The sequence below is a fragment of the Salvia miltiorrhiza genome, unplaced genomic scaffold (assembly GCF_028751815.1).
Source record: "Salvia miltiorrhiza cultivar Shanhuang (shh) unplaced genomic scaffold, IMPLAD_Smil_shh original_scaffold_273_2, whole genome shotgun sequence".
Lineage (NCBI taxonomy): Eukaryota > Viridiplantae > Streptophyta > Magnoliopsida > Lamiales > Lamiaceae > Salvia > Salvia miltiorrhiza.
Window position 1 is genome coordinate 276,138 of NW_026651515.1, and position 16,042 is coordinate 292,179.

Below are 16,042 nucleotides of genomic sequence, written 5' to 3' on the forward strand. Positions count from 1 at the left end.
CACACTTAAAGCATGCCATGTCCTCAGGGCACAAAAGAAATAAGAAGAGGTGAGAAAACGTCCCTGATTATCGGCATGGAGAACTGAAGCATCGTGCGAGGTGGTGAAGAGTGGAGTTTGTGGTCGATGCAGAGTAGAAAGTGGCCACGCTGAATCAGGTCAGTGCTGGCAGAGCAGCGCGGAGAAGTATAGCGCTGGCAGAGCAGCACGGAGGAGTGCAGCGCGGAGAAGTGCATCGCAGAGAAGTGCAGCGCGGAGAAGTGCAGCGCGGAGAAGTATAGGTGGTGGCAGCAGCGCTGGCGGCATATTGAGAATTGCAGCGCTGAAAACAAGACATGCACACCAAGCATCATAGTATCCGCAAAGCAACCGAAACTTAGGAAAAACACAAAACAAACAACGAAAAACAAGGAAAGAACAAGAAAAACAAAACAAGGAAAACATAAACAAACCAACGGTGGGTTGCCTCCCACCAAGCGCTAGAGTTAGAGTCTCCAGCCCGACTTCAGTTTGATCTTTAGTGAGGATCGTGCAGAGTGTGAGACCCCGCCACCATCGAAGTATTCAACTGCCCATAATCGGTTTTCATGCGATGTCCGTCTCCTCTGAAATTCTCCTTAGAATGAGTTGCACCAGGGTCAAACACGTCCTTTGGCAACACACCTTCTTTATTCAGGGACAACGCTACCGATCTGAACCTCGGCTTCTCCTTTTTGTCTTCTAAGAACATGTACTTGAGATTGGCTGTGAGTTCCTTCAGTTCCAGCGCTGGCCTCCTGGTTCTCCTCTGTTCATCAATGGGTAGCTCCGTATGGCAGGGCAACACTGAGCTCGGCAGAGCTGGACTGGACATGGCTGAGCTCGGCATAACTGGCTGGGCAGAGCTGGGCAGCACAGAGCTCGGCATAGCTGAGCTGAAGGGTGCAGCGCTGGGCAGTGGGGAGCTGAAGGTTGCAGAGCTGAAGGGGGCAGAGCTGGCAAGTGCAGAGCTGAACTCTTCAGCTTCCCGAGCTAGCTCTTCCCTGTCTGCCGATCCAGCACAGACTTCCACACACTCCTGCTCCTGTAAAAATACCTTCTCAACCAAGCCATCAATAGGATCTATAAAGGAGCATTCGTTGATAAAATTTGCAGAAGGCATAGCACGACTATCATGCACAGAGAAAGACACTGACTCCCCTAACACGGTCATTTTAATATTTCCATCCTAAACATCAATTAAGGTGTTAGTGGTTGCCATAAACGGTCTTCCTAACAGTAGTGTGTGCTCTACACCATTTTCATGCACCTCCCCAATCTCGAGAACCACAAAATCTACGGGAATAATCAAGCCCCCAACATTCACCAAAACATCCTCTACGATCCCACGGGGGTATCTAACGGACCTATCGGCGAGTTGTAGACACATGCGAGTGGGTTTCAAATCACCTAACTCTAATTGTTTAAAAATAGAGTAAGGCATTAGGTTAATTACAGCACCCAAATCTGACATTCCCGTAGCTTCCTTACCATTTCCTAAAGCAATTTTAATCACGAAGCTACCTGGATCGCGTTGCTTTGGTGGCAGAGGCTGTTGTATGATCGAGTTTGCAATTTCTGAGACCAAAACATTCTCATTATCCTCGAACTTCCGCTTGTTGGAGACTAATTCCTTGAAAAACTTCACATACGCCGGGACTTTTCTGATCACATCAAGGAGGGGCAGATTCACGTTCACCTTGGCAAGCATGTTGTAGAAGTCGGTGAACTATTTATCCATCTTTTCATTCCTCAATCAGCCCGGGAAAGGGATCGGAGGTCGATAAGGTGTAGTAGACTTGTGAAGTTTGTCCTCCTTTCCTTCTTCCATCTCTCCATCTTTTGGCTTCCTATGTTGTTCTGCCTTCTCTCCATCGCTAGGGCTGGTCAGAGCTGAGCTCGGCAGTTCTGGTCTGGTCTGGGCTGAGCTTGGCAACTCTGCTCTGGTAAAGGCAGAGCTCGGCTGCTCTTCTCTGGTGAAGGTAGAGCTTGGCAGCTCTGCTCTAGTCTGGACAGGACTCGGCAGCTCTGCTCTGGTGAAGGTAGTGTTTGGCAGCTCTGCTCTAGTGAAGGCAGAGCTCGGCTGCTTTTCTCTGGTGAAGGCAGAGCTCGGCAACTCTTCTTTGGTCTGGACAGGAACATCCATTTTGTTATCCACCATCTTACCACTGCGAAGAACAGTGACAGCTTGAGCTTGGTGAGTTTGCAGAGGTTGGCCATGAAATTTCCCGGGCTGCTGCTGCTGTTGAATTTTGTTCAAAGTGCCCGACAATTGCCCTACGATAGCCTCAAGTCTTTTTATTGTGGCGGATTGAGACTCAAAATTTTGCTTAGTCATCTCCATGTTCTCCTTGCTGATCTCCATGAAGGACTGCATAGTCTCCTCCAAAGACGGCCTCTGCTGTGGAACTTGCTTTTCAAACTGCTGCGCATTCTGCAATTGTTGAGGTTGAAAGTTCCCTTGCTGCATTGGGGACAGTTGATACTGTTGTGGGTATTGTTGTGGAACGCTCGGCTGCGGTGGGAAGTATTGTTGCTGTTGTTGATATCCCATATGGGATGGTCGACGATATTGATTTCCTCCAGAATTTTGATTTACCCATCCAGAGCTCGGCTGACCTCTCCATCCACCATTCACGTTTTGCTGTCCTTGATTAAAATTTTGGAAGTACGGTCTGCTCTGCCCTTGATTGTAACACCCCGCCATTTATATTATGATTAGAATTATTTTTGAACTTAGATTTAAGATAATTCACGCCGGATTGAGAAAAAGAAATTATTTTAATTCCAACAAAACTGATTTACAAAAGCATTTGTAAATTTAGTAAATTAATTTATATGCATTGCATATTTATTTAATTAAGCATTCAAGCATTTTAGGTATGTTGGGATTTAATTTATGTTGGGCCTTATGTTTTAATTACACATGAGTATGCATAAATGAGAGCCCAACCCATCATCTTCCGTCAAAGCCGAACCCACCACTTTCCTTGATATTTTTTTACCACCACCACCGCCTCACTGTTCTCTCTCTCTTCAATATATATATCTCCTATGCTGCACTCCGATCTTTCTCTTCCCATTCACTCACCACCTTTTCTCTTACACACACAAACACCAAGAACACACACCTCCATTAAAGCTTCTTCAAGCTTTTGAGCTCCGATTTGAGCACTAAGACGAGCGCCGATCATCTTTTCGATCACGTTTTCACGTAGGTAACATCTCTACCTACGTTTCCATGGTTTTCTTTTCGATTTTCGTCGACGTCGAAAAAACGTCGATTCTCGACTTTATTTGAAACGACGACGGATCGTTGTAAGTTTTTAGTATGTTGTTCTTGGGTAGATGTTGAGCATGTTTAATGAAGGAGTTAAGGTTGGTTCGAACCATAGCAAGGGAACCCAAGAGGGCAGCCCGATTATGTTCTTCCTCGTCGTCACTTGTTCTTCGATTTTTGTTAATCGATGTAACTTGTGTTTGTGTTTTAGGAGCATGCTAGGTTTGTTCTTTGTTTATCTTTGTTTTTACCAAGCATGATAGATTGTAAGTTGTACAAATGGTTGTGCTGTGCGTGAACTTAGAAATGCATATTAAGGTTTTCTTGAGTTTTGTGTTCTAAGTTTGAAGTTGAGCATGATAAGTTAAGTTTAAGGTTTTGAGGAGTGTTAGATCGAGAAAGAAGCATGAGTGTTGTTTTTGTTGAGTTGGTGCGTGAAGTCCAGCTCTGGCGTTCCAGCGGGTTCGTTCCAGCTCTGGCGTCGATTCCTCTGGCGTCGATTCCTGTGGCGTTGATTCCTCTGGAGTGATTCCTCTGGCGTCGATTCCTCTGGCGTTGATTCCTCTGGCGTCGATTCCTCTGGCATCGATTCGTCTGGCGTCGTTTCCTCTGGAAGTTGATTCCTCTGGCTAGGCGATTTCTCTGACAGGGCAGTTGAGTTATGTGTAAATGTTAGAGTTTGCATGAACTAGGCTGCTGTTCGTGTTCAGTTCCTGGAGTCATGTATTGCATCATGTTTTAATTGGTTTTCATAATTTCAATTACGAGAGAAAGACGAGTAAGAATATTGTTGGTGTTCTTGACTCAAGAGAATTGTTTTCAAATTTTTATTCATTAAATTTTGAAAACCCGGCTAAGTGAATCATAGAATGTTAAGCACTTTACCGTGACTTGGTTTAGATTCAGGAGACCTATTAAGATTATAGATTTCTTGTAGGCTTTGTAGACCGTGAGGACTAGCGCTGCTTTTCCGATCCAGAGTTAAGATTAAACGACAGGCATTGCCTAATCAGGTGGGCTTATTTTCCAAATGTATGATTTAGCTATTGAGCTTAAATGTTTCAATGAAATGAAAATTGTTTATCCGATAAAATATTTTGTGCACTCTGCTCTGTTTAAGGCTCGCAACAATGAATCGATCGAGGTTCTCTCTTGACCTAACACGTTATTTGAGAATTGTGTACACCTATTAGCTGACTCGGTGGGTTGATCTCCATTCGGGCACTAATCATGTATGTATGAGGCGTTATAAGGGTGCTCGACGGGATGTGCTCCGGAGCATTGGGTCCCAAATGGGAACTTGACTGGGTTATGCCCTCAGTTCAAGTAAGAAGGAGAAATGGATCCGTCGGTGGCTAAAAGGTCCGGGATCACAGCGAGTAACGGAAAGGGAGTGTGACAATTGCGCGCAATACTACGAAATGTTTTAACATGCTTAGAAGTTATTTCAATTTAAAATCTTCTAAGTCATGTCAAGTATAATTGGATAAACTGCTCTTATGATTACGAAATGTTTATAAAAATGCTAGCCCACTAAGTACATTAGTACTTAGCCCAAAATTACTTTCAAATGTTTTCAGGTTGATTGGTCGGTGCTGACGGGGCAGAGCTGAGGCTAGGGTTCAACTCCGTATTTTTTCTTCCGCTGTTGTACTAGCTCTTTTGTCTTCTGTTTATCTAACATAAGACGTTTATGTAAATTCTGAATTATGTTTCTTATCGAGCTTTGACTCTCAACTTATATATATATTTTGTTGAGCCGAGACTATTATTTCACAAGTATCTCATTCTAAATGTTGGTTATCAGAAGCATGACACTAAACTTGTGATCCAAAGGGGACTAGCCCGACTTGTTATTTTATTCGGGTTTTAACAAGGTTGTTCCTTGTTTATTTCTATGAATTAGTTGCACCTCGATTATATTTATTCATTCAAGAATTAGGGTGTGACAGAGTGGTATCAGAGCATAAGTTTTCTTTCATGTCTCTGATAACCGTAAGCTTCTAATGTCGAGTCTAGAATAGTACCTCTAGGCTTCTAAGAAAATTTGTTGACCCTCAGTTCGCCGTCACACTGCCGCAACAAGAAGGTACGACTTAAAAGTTTCAATGATTTTAAATGCTTTCAAAGTTTTTAAGAAGTGCGCGCTTTCAATGTATGATGTTATATGAATTGCTTATCTCCGATCTTTCTCTTCCCATTCACTCACCACCTTTTCTCTTACACACACAAACACCAAGAACACACACCTCCATTAAAGCTTCTTCAAGCTTTTGAGCTCCGATTTGAGCACTAAGACGAGCGCCGATCATCTTTTCGATCACGTTTTCACGTAGGTAACATCTCTACCTACGTTTCCATGGTTTTCTTTTCGATTTTCGTCGACGTCGAAAAAACGTCGATTCTCGACTTTATTTGAAACGACGACGGATCATCGTAAGTTTTTAGTATGTTGTTCTTGGGTAGTTTTTGAGCATGTTTAATGAAGGAGTTAAGGTTGCTTCGAACCATAGCAAGGGAACCCAAGAGGACAGTCCGGCTATGTTCTTCGTCGTCGTCACTTGTTCTTCGATTTTTGTTAATCGATGTAACTTGTGTTTGTGTTTTAGGAGCATGCTAGGTTTGTTCTTTGTTTATCTTTGTTTTTACCAAGCATGATAGATTGTAGGTTGTACAAATGGTTGTGCTGTGCGTGAACTTAGAAATGCTTATTAAGGTTTTCTTGAGTTTTGTGTTCTAAGTTTGAAGTTGAGCATGATAAGTTAAGTTTAAGGTTTTGAGGAGTGTTAGATCGAGAAAGAAGCATGAGTGTTGTTTTTGTTGAGTTGGTGCGTGAAGTCCAGCTCTGGCGTTCCAGCGGGTTCGTTCCAGCTCTGGCGTCGATTCCTCTGGCGTCGATTCCTCTGCAGTGATTCCTCTGGCGTCGATTCCTCTGGCGTCGATTCCTCTGGCGTTGATTCCTTTGGCGTCGATTCCTCTGGCATCGATTCCTCTGGCGTCGTTTCCTCTGGAAGTTGATTCCTCTGGCTAGGCGATTTCTCTGACAGGGCAGTTGAGTTATGTGTAAATGTTAGAGTTTGCATGAACTAGGCTGCTGTTCATGTTCAGTTCCTGGAGTCATGCATTGCATCATGTTTTAATTGGTTTTCATAATTTCAATTACGAGAGAAAGACGAGTAAGAATATTGTTGGTGTTCTTGACTCAAGAGAATTGTTTTCAAATTTTTATTCATTAAATTTTGAAAACCCGGCTAAGTGAATCATAGAATGTTAAGCACTTTACCGTGACTTGGTTTAGATTCAGGAGACCTATTAAGATTATAGATTTCTTGTAGGCTTTGTAGACCGTGAGGACTAGCGCTGCTTTTCCGATCCAGAGTTAAGATTAAACGACAGGCATTGCCTAATCAGGTGGGCTTATTTTCCAAATGTATGATTTAGCTATTGAGCTTAAATGTTTCAATGAAATGAAAATTGTTTATCCGATAAAATATTTTGTGCACTCTGCTCTGTTTAAGGCTCGCAACAATGAATCGATCGAGGTTCTCTCTTGACCTAACATGTTATTTGAGAATTGTGTACACCTATTAGCTGACTCGGTGGGTTGATCTCCATTCGGGCACTAATCATGTATGTATGAGGCGTTATAAGGGTGCTCGACGCGATGTGTTCCGGAGCATTGGGTCCCAAATGGGAACTTGACTGGGTTACGCCCTCAGTTCAAGTAAGAAGGAGAAATGGATCCGTCGGTGGCTAAAAGGTCCGGGATCACAGCGAGTAACGGAAAGGGAGTGTGACAATTGCGCGCAATACTACGAAATGTTTTAACATGCTTAGAAGTTATTTCAATTTAAAATCTTCTAAGTCATGTCAAGTATAATTGGATAAACTGCTCTTATGATTACAAAATGTTTATAAAAATGCTAGCCCACTAAGTACATTAGTACTTAACCCAAAATTACTTTCAAATGTTTTCAGGTTGATTGGTCGGTGCTGACGGGGCAGAGCTGAGGCTAGGGTTCAACTCCGTATTTTGTCTTCCGCTGTTGTACTAGCTCTTTTGTCTTCTGTTTATCTAACATAAGACCTTTATGTAAATTCTGAATTATGTTTCTTATCGAGCTTTGACTCTCAACTTATATATATATTTTGTTGAGCCGAGACTATTATTTCACAAGTATCTCATTCTAAATGTTGGTTATCAGAAGCATGACACTAAACTTGTGATCCAAAGGGGACTAGCCCGACTTGTTATTTTATTCGGGTTTAAACAAGGTTGTTCCTTGTTTATTTCTATGAATTAGTTGCACCTCGATTATATTTATTCATTCAAGAATTGGGGTGTGACAGAGTGGTATCAGAGCATAAGTTTTCTTTCATGTCTCTGATAACCGTAAGCTTCTAATGTCGAGTCTAGAATAGTACCTCTAGGCTTCTAAGAAAATTTGTTGACCCTCAGTTCGCCGTCACACTGCCGCAACAAGAAGGTACGACTTAAAAGTTTCAATGATTTTAAATGCTTTCAAAGTTTTTAAGAAGTGCGCGCTTTCAATGTATGATGTTATATGAATTGCTTATCTCCGATCTTTCTCTTCCCATTCACTCACCACCTTTTCTCTTACACACACAAACACCAAGAACACACACCTCCATTAAAGCTTCTTCAAGCTTTTGAGCTCCGATTTGAGCACTAAGACGAGCGCCGATCATCTTTTCGATCACGTTTTCACGTAGGTAACATCTCTACCTACGTTTCCATGGTTTTCTTTTCGATTTTCGTCGACGTCGAAAAAATGTCGATTCTCGACTTTATTTGAAACGACGACGGATCGTCGTAAGTTTTTAGTATGTTGTTCTTGGGTAGTTTTTGAGCATGTTTAATGAAGAAGTTAAGGTTGGTTCGAACCATAGCAAGGGAACCCAAGAGGGCAGCCCGGCTATGTTCTTCGTCGTCGTCACTTGTTCTTCGATTTTTGTTAATCGATGTAACTTGTGTTTGTGTTTTAGGAGCATGCTAGGTTTGTTCTTTGTTTATCTTTGTTTTTACCAAGCATGATAGATTGTAGGTTGTACAAATGGTTGTGCTGTGCGTGAACTTAGAAATGCTTATTAAGGTTTTCTTGAGTTTTGTGTTCTAAGTTTGAAGTTGAGCATGATAAGTTAAGTTTAAGGTTTTGAGGAGTGTTAGATCGAGAAAGAAGCATGAGTGTTGTTTTTGTTGAGTTGGTGCGTGAAGTCCAGCTCTGGCGTTCCAGCGGGTTCGTTCCAGCTCTGGCGTCGATTCCTCTGGCGTCGATTCCTCTGCAGTGATTCCTCTGGCGTCGATTCATCTGGCGTCGATTCCTCTGGCGTTGATTCCTTTGGCGTCAATTCCTCTGGCATCGATTCCTCTGGCGTCGTTTCCTCTGGAAGTTGATTCCTCTGGCTAGGCGATTTCTCTGACAGGGCAGTTGAGTTATGTGTAAATGTTAGAGTTTGCATGAACTAGGCTGCTGTTCGTGTTCAGTTCCTGGAGTCATGCATTGCATCATGTTTTAATTGGTTTTCATAATTTCAATTACGAGAGAAAGACGAGTAAGAATATTGTTGGTGTTCTTGACTCAAGAGAATTGTTTTCAAATTTTTATTCATTAAATTTTGAAAACCCGGCTAAGTGAATCATAGAATGTTAAGCACTTTACCGTGAATCATAGATTCCTCTAAGCAGGGTTGACATCGGCAGAGTTGACATCGGCGGTGCTGAATTCGGCAGAGCTGGATTCTGCACCGGAGCTGAAGTTTCCATCTTGTCCATCTTCAACTGTTGTACTTCCCGCTTGATCGAGCCTAACTGCTGCTGCATCTCGAATTGATTTGTCAACACGTTGGCTTCAACTCTTCTTCCACGGACGAATTTCTGTTGGGAGCTTTCGGCCAAGGTCTTGAAAATCTCTTTCAGATCTGCAGCGGTCTTCCGAGCTATGTTACCTCCTGCCGTGCTATCCACCATAAATTGGGCAGTTTGCACTAACCCATCGTAGAAGAACTGCATCAACATAACATTAGTGAATTGATGTTGAGGACATTGACGGATGAGTTCTTCATATCTCTCCCAAGCTTCATGCAAAGGCTCGTCCACTCCTTGGGTGAACTCCATTATTTTCGTTCGCAGCTCCTGTGTCTTGTGACTTGGGTAGTATTTCAGCATGAATTTTTCACAAGCATCTCCCCACGTAGTGATAGAGTTGGGCGGCAAAGTTAGCATCCACTTCCTCGCCCGGTCTTTAAGTGCATAGGGAAAGCACTTGAGCTTGAGTTGGTCCTCCGTGAGGCTAAGCAGAGAAATCGTTTGCACTTGTGTGCAAAAATCTCGGATGAATTGCAGAGCATCCTTGCTTGGCATCCCGTGGAACACCGGCAGCAAATTCGAGTCATTCGGTTTGAGATTGTAGTTTCTCACAGCAGTGGGGAGCACGATTGCCGACGTGTTGGTATCTCCAACCACCGGCCTGGTGAAGTCTCCCATGTACTCCATGTTTTGAGCCATCTCTTTCTTCTCCTCGTCTATATTCTGTTCTGCGCTGGAACTGGCAGTGCTGGCCTCTTCCTCCTTAGCTTGTTTTGCCGTTTCTGTCGTGTGCTCTGTACGGTCAGAGCTGGCATCCTCCTTCGTTGGCTGCTCTGAAGGCTCAGAGTCAGAGCTGGCTGGCGAATCTTGTTCCTCCTCTCCTGCGCTCTGCTCTGGAACTTCAGGTTCAGAGTCAGAGCTGGAATTGGCGGAGCTGGCAGCGCTGTCTTCAGCGAACACTCCTTTGCAGTTATACTTCCTGAAAATCCCTTCGCTCGTACTATGCAACGGGGACACAAGTTTGCCTTTAAGACTACGGCATCCCTGCATGCACAACACTAAACAAACGGATTAAACGCACCGAGTGGAAGAAACGTAAAAACGAAAACGAGAAAACTGGAAATTAAATAAAGCAAGTAAAACGACACAACTAAAACGCCTAAAACTTTCCCCGGCAACGGCGCCAAAATTTTGACTCAACCTAGAACACCTCTAGTTTGACTTGCAATAGAACAAGGACATCCTAGTGATGGTAAGTTGACCCAGTGTCATCTCTCAAGGAAAGTCTTAAAGGGCTTCTAATTGTATCGTAGGAAAAACAATAAAGAAAGCAGTAAAGAGTTTGATTATTAAACTAAAACTTAAACTTAAACTTAAATTAAACTTGACTTGAATTTAAACTTAACCTAGGCAATAATTTAAACAACTCAAATTAAACCTAACTTAAGAAATTAAATACTTGTAAATTAAAAACCAACTAATCTAGGCGTGAAACTAAAGTGCATAATTTAAATTACATAATTAAAAAGAAAGCATAAACATGAACGAAAAGCGTAAACATGATTAAACGAAAATAAATTGAATTGAAATACGAAATACCGTAAAATCCTTGAACGTGTAATTGTGTCACTCAATCACAAGCCAAGAATAAACTAAACAAAACTAAATTAAAACCTAAACAACTAAAATCGAAAACTAAGAAAGCAATTAAATTCCTAAGCTTCGGATGCCAATAGATCTCCAAGATGGCGTCTAAAACTAGGGCAAAGTATTATATTTTTACAATGAAAAGTATGGCCCTATTTATAGACTTCAAATCCCTATGGATCACCATGGAAGTTGCCATGCAAAGTAGAACTCTAAAGGCAATATAATCGTGAAAGATAAGGTAACTTTCAGCTGTAACGCGCGCTCTGGAAATAATCTCCACCCTGGCGGAAATCGCGGCTCTCGCCAGAGGAACGGATGTCGTCAGAGAAATGGACCTCGCCAGAGAAATGGCTATCGCCAGAGAAATGGTGATTTCTCTCGATAGTGATTCCTTTGCTCTGATATGTTGATTTCTCTGGCGAGACTTCGCTGGCTTTGATTCCGCTGGATTTTGATTTCGCTGGCGCTTTCGATTCGTCTGGCGCTTTCGATTCGTCTGGCGCTTTCTCTCGGTTTCTCTACCCTGACTTCGCTGCACTGGCTATTGATTCCAGCAGCGAAGTGATTTCTCTGGCAAGTGATTTCAGCAGCGAAGTGATTTCTCTGACCTGGCTTATGACTTCTCTGACTAGTGATTTCGCTATTCTGGCGAATAACTTCTCTGGATCTGGAGCATTTATCTGGCTTTCCATTTTGCTGGTCTGGCATGCGGGGCTTCACTTCTCTGACGTGCCAGAGCATGCACAAAAACATAATTTTTAGCCCAAATTCTCCAAAATTTGCACTCTTCATCTCGAAATCCTAAATCTCCTGCAAAGCATAAAATACACCATAAAACGCACCAAATTCCAGGAGATTTAACTTAAAATATGCACATGCAAACCCTAAAATTTAGAACAATTAAGCATAAATCACGGACGTTCCTCGAGGAGACCCGATTCGGGAGATAGCCGCTTATGACCCGTTCCACCGTGCCGACTCTGACATTGAGGATGGCGTGCCTCGTATGCCTCGATTGGGTGACGCTCGAGAGGACGATGGTGATGATGCTACGGAGGATGGGAGTGACGATGGTAGCTGGGGTGATGGTAGAGGTCATGGGTGGATATGGTTTTGATATGATAGTATTGAGTAGATATGCATATATATATGGTAGCTTTGTTTAGATAGCCCTTAGATTTGGCTGGCAATGGATAGTTCCATCCCAGACCAGGGCTTGTACTTGTTTTGTTAAGCCCCTATAGTACACGGGTAACGGATAGTATCTGTACCCAGTGGTAGGGCTATTTGTACATAGACGCAGTATTGACGTAGTAGCTAGGTCTTTAACAGAGTAGTACTTTGTACTGACCTATAGCAGTTTATAGATCATAGTATACATTTTGTACAAAAGAAGACCTCGTTGAGGCAATTTTCACGGTATATACATGATGGGCCAAAGTGGCCATTTTTGACTAAATGAGAAAAGTGATTACTTGTTTCGATGCATTGTTATGAAGAAATTGACAATTTGTATACATTGTTTGAAAACAGAGTACTTTGATGCATTAAGTATACTTTATGTGATAATGTGTGAATATATATATATATATATATATATATATATATATACATATATATATGATGCATGATATGTTGAGAATTACTCGGCTATGAGACTAGAGTATGAGAAGCCTTGTCACATAGAGGAACTTATCTTTTGATCAAACTTGTAGATTGTCATAATGCCTCCACGAAGAGTGAACAGAAATATACCCGAGAATGAGGAAGAACCCAGAGAACCTACGCCGCCGCCCCCACCTCAAGATAGTAGGGTGGAAGAACTTTTCTTAAGATAGAACCCACCGACTTTCGCAGGCACGGGAGACCCTGCCGAAACGGAAGAATGGATTCATGCTATGGAACGAATCTTTTGATTTTTGAGATGCAACGACACAGAACGTCTTATGTGCATGTCTTACCAGCTGAAAGGAACCGCCGACTATTGGTGGGAAGCAAAGCAGAAAACTATGGCCCCAGAACAGTTAGATGAACTCACTTGGGATCTTTTTAAGATTGCTCTGTGTGAGAAGTTCATACCCAGAAGTTATAGGAAAAAGAAGGAGATGGAGTTTACCACTTTGAAGCTAGGGAATAAAACTGTAGTGGAGTACGATCGACTATTCTGCGATCTGGCCCGCTATGCACCGTATAGAGTGGATACGGATGAGAAGATGTCCGAGTTGTTTTGCGCCGGACTGCGACAAGAGATAAGAGTTGTATTGGCTAGTCAAACGGCACTTTCCTACGCCGAGGCCTTGAACAGAGCTCTAGATATGGAGTTGGCAATGCAGCCAGAGAAAGCGGCACATGTACCAGTGCCTCCATCAACCCAATATACGCAAGTATCAAACAGTCCCTACTCTAACCAAGGCCAGAAAGGAAAACGCAAATGGGAAAATCATGGAAATGAGGGTAAAAATCCATGGCAAGGCCAGAATGTTCAGCCTCCATTCGTGAAGGGCGATAAATCATTTTATGGTGGACCAGCTACATCACACCCCGGACACCGAGGGATACCCCCTTGTCCTAAGTACAACAAGTTACACAGGAGTGTGCAGAGCTGGAAACCCAAATTGTTTCACTTGTGGAAAACCCGGACATTACTCGAGCCAGTGCCCCAACCGACAGCAAGGGATGAGTGGAGGAAGACCCAATCAGTTTCCAACCCACAGCTCAGGGCAATGGAAGAAATTCTTTCTCTATCTCAACCACTACAGCAACAACCTTTTCGCCATCCAAACCAGCCTCATAAGCAGCTACCTGCACCGCAAGCAGGAAGACCACCGCAATATCAAAGGATGTATGCTATCAATCAGAAGAATCAGGATAAGAACCAAGGAAACCTAACAGGTATTGGGGAACTGAAAGGTGTACCCATTGTTATTCTCTTTGATACGGGAGCATCACATTCTTTCATCTCATATACCTGTGTGGATACGTTAGAACTGAATGTAGAACCAGCCCAGCTCCAATTAAGGGTAGCCACTCCCTTAGGGAAAGTCACCACTGTTACACATGTGTGTCCTAACTTGGAATTCGAATTAGGACCTCTTAATCTTAAGGCTAAGACGTTGAGACTTATGCGCATGTGGAGCACAGACATCATTTTGGGAATGGACTGGTTAGCAGAACACTATGCGGTGATACAGTGCGAGCAGAGACGGATATCATTCCAGCCACCTGGCCAGGAACCTACATGTTTTTATGCCATCAATAGAAAATGGAATAAGACACCTATCATCTCTGCAATGCAAGCGAACAAGATACTAAAAGAAAAGGGTGCGACAGCATATCTAGTATACTTGAGCCAAGAAGAGGAAGCACAAGTAAAGATTGAAGATGTACCTATAGTGCGGGAGTATCAAGACGTTTTCCCTGATGTTCTACCAGGTCTACCCCCGGACCGACAATTGGAATTCACGATCGATTTGGAACCTGGAGCAGCACCAATATCCAAGGCACCAAATAGGATGGCACCAGCAGAATTGCAAGAACTGAAGTTGCAACTAAGAGAGTTGTTGGACATGGGATTCATTCGACCCAGTGCTTCAACTTGGGGAGCACCCGATCGATTTATGTTCTTGGGAGAATCTTTGGATTCAGTCCATGGTAGTGAATATAAGAGAATCGACCCAGATATCTACTTGGAATTAGTGGAAGACGAGAATGTAGATTCCTGGCACGCCTCAATGGAGCAATCCATTAAGACTATGGGTGTATACTAGAAAATCTTGCTACCAGGAGGCAGTAAAGCCTTAGGTTGTAAGTGAGTATACAAGATAATGACAGGCCCGAATGAGCAAGGTCGTAGCTTTCAAAGCTAGACTGGTGGCGAAAGGTTATGCCCAGTGTAAGGGTATAGGTTATGATGATATTTTCGCCAGTGCCATGCTCAGAACATTCGGACCATTTTTTTCCCATAGCAGCTCACTTAAACCATCGAGGTTTGACAAATGGATATCATATATATTACCTTGAAAAAGGTAAGGACATCCATGTGTAACAACCTGAAGGTTACGTAAGGGAGGGAGAGAAGCATCTCGTGTCAATCGCTCTCGTGTCATCGGTGATGTGGTTTATCTTGCATTTTATGTAGATAATATCCTCCTAATTGGCGACAATATGGAGCTATTGTCAAGACATAAAGTAATGGTTATCCGAACAGTCTCAGATGAAAGACTAAAGAGGTACAGTATACATCTTTGTGATCAAGGTAATAAGGGATCACTAGAAAAGGATGTTGGGCTTATCTCGAGTGTCTTACATTGATACTGAGAATACTCGTTGTAGTATGAATACCGCCAAGAAAGGATTGCTACCTTTTAGATATGGCGTTCCTTTATCTAAAGACTATGTCTTAAGATGCCTATTAAGGTTGAGGAAATGAAGGCAGTATTCTACGTTTCCGCAGTAGATAGCTTCATGTATGGATTGCTATGTACGAGATCTTATATTTGTTGTGCAATTAGCGTGGACACTGAACTGTGGTAAATTATATTCTCAAGTCCATGACTAGAGAATAAGGATAGTTTACTAGTTAGACAGTTTAGTTCCTTTTTGGATCATATGATTTCGGATTTCCAAGCTGATCGGAACAAAGAATAATTACCTCGAGCTATGTGTTTTTTCTTGGGAGGTAAAACCTTTTAGTTTGACCACTACCTCCAGGTTCTAAGGGTAATTCCTAGTTTGCGTGAGAGCATCACCTTCGTGATACCTCAAGTGCAGTTGCGAACTCTAAGGAATCCAAGAACCACAAGGGGTTAAACACATGGAGAGTAAGTACCAAGTTAGACGATTATTCGTAAATCGAGGTTTTTGTGCTCATAGAATAAATTCTCACATATTGGAGAAACCTACTAATCTTTTCACAAAAGTCTTATCGCAAATGGTCATTGAAAGATGGGAATGCGATTGATGCCACCCACTTAGGAAACTTTAAGTATAAGTGGGAGAAGTGTTAGGTGATTGGTAAATAGACGCATTGTATACTAAAAGTTTGCTTTAGTATAAGTGGGAGATTGTTGGATTTGTATACTGAAAGCAAGAACGTTTTATGCTTGTATACAATGTTTCCTAAAGTTCACTATCTAATCTCCTATCTGATTGTGTTCATGATTGCATATGTATGTTCTTTATCTCTATATAAGTAGATTATATGGTGTGTTGTAGATCACAGAAGACCATATAATTGGAATAACCATAAGAGATATAATATAATCACA

The 16,042-nt window shown here is 42.4% G+C and overlaps 2 protein-coding genes across 2 annotated transcripts; one reads left to right on the forward strand and one right to left on the reverse strand.

The window, feature by feature from the left end:
* Positions 1–1,774: 1,774 nt before the first annotated feature.
* LOC131003828 (uncharacterized) lies at positions 1,775–2,725 on the reverse strand. The gene has a single exon (XM_057930381.1). The coding sequence runs from the start codon at positions 2,723–2,725 to the stop codon at positions 1,775–1,777; it is 951 nt and encodes a 316-aa protein (XP_057786364.1).
* A 9,042-nt stretch (positions 2,726–11,767) lies between these two features.
* LOC131003829 (uncharacterized) lies at positions 11,768–15,308 on the forward strand. Its single transcript, XM_057930382.1, has 3 exons — positions 11,768–11,899; positions 12,740–14,394; positions 15,287–15,308. The coding sequence occupies exons 1-3, from the start codon at positions 11,768–11,770 to the stop codon at positions 15,306–15,308; spliced, it is 1,809 nt and encodes a 602-aa protein (XP_057786365.1).
* Positions 15,309–16,042: the final 734 nt, after the last annotated feature.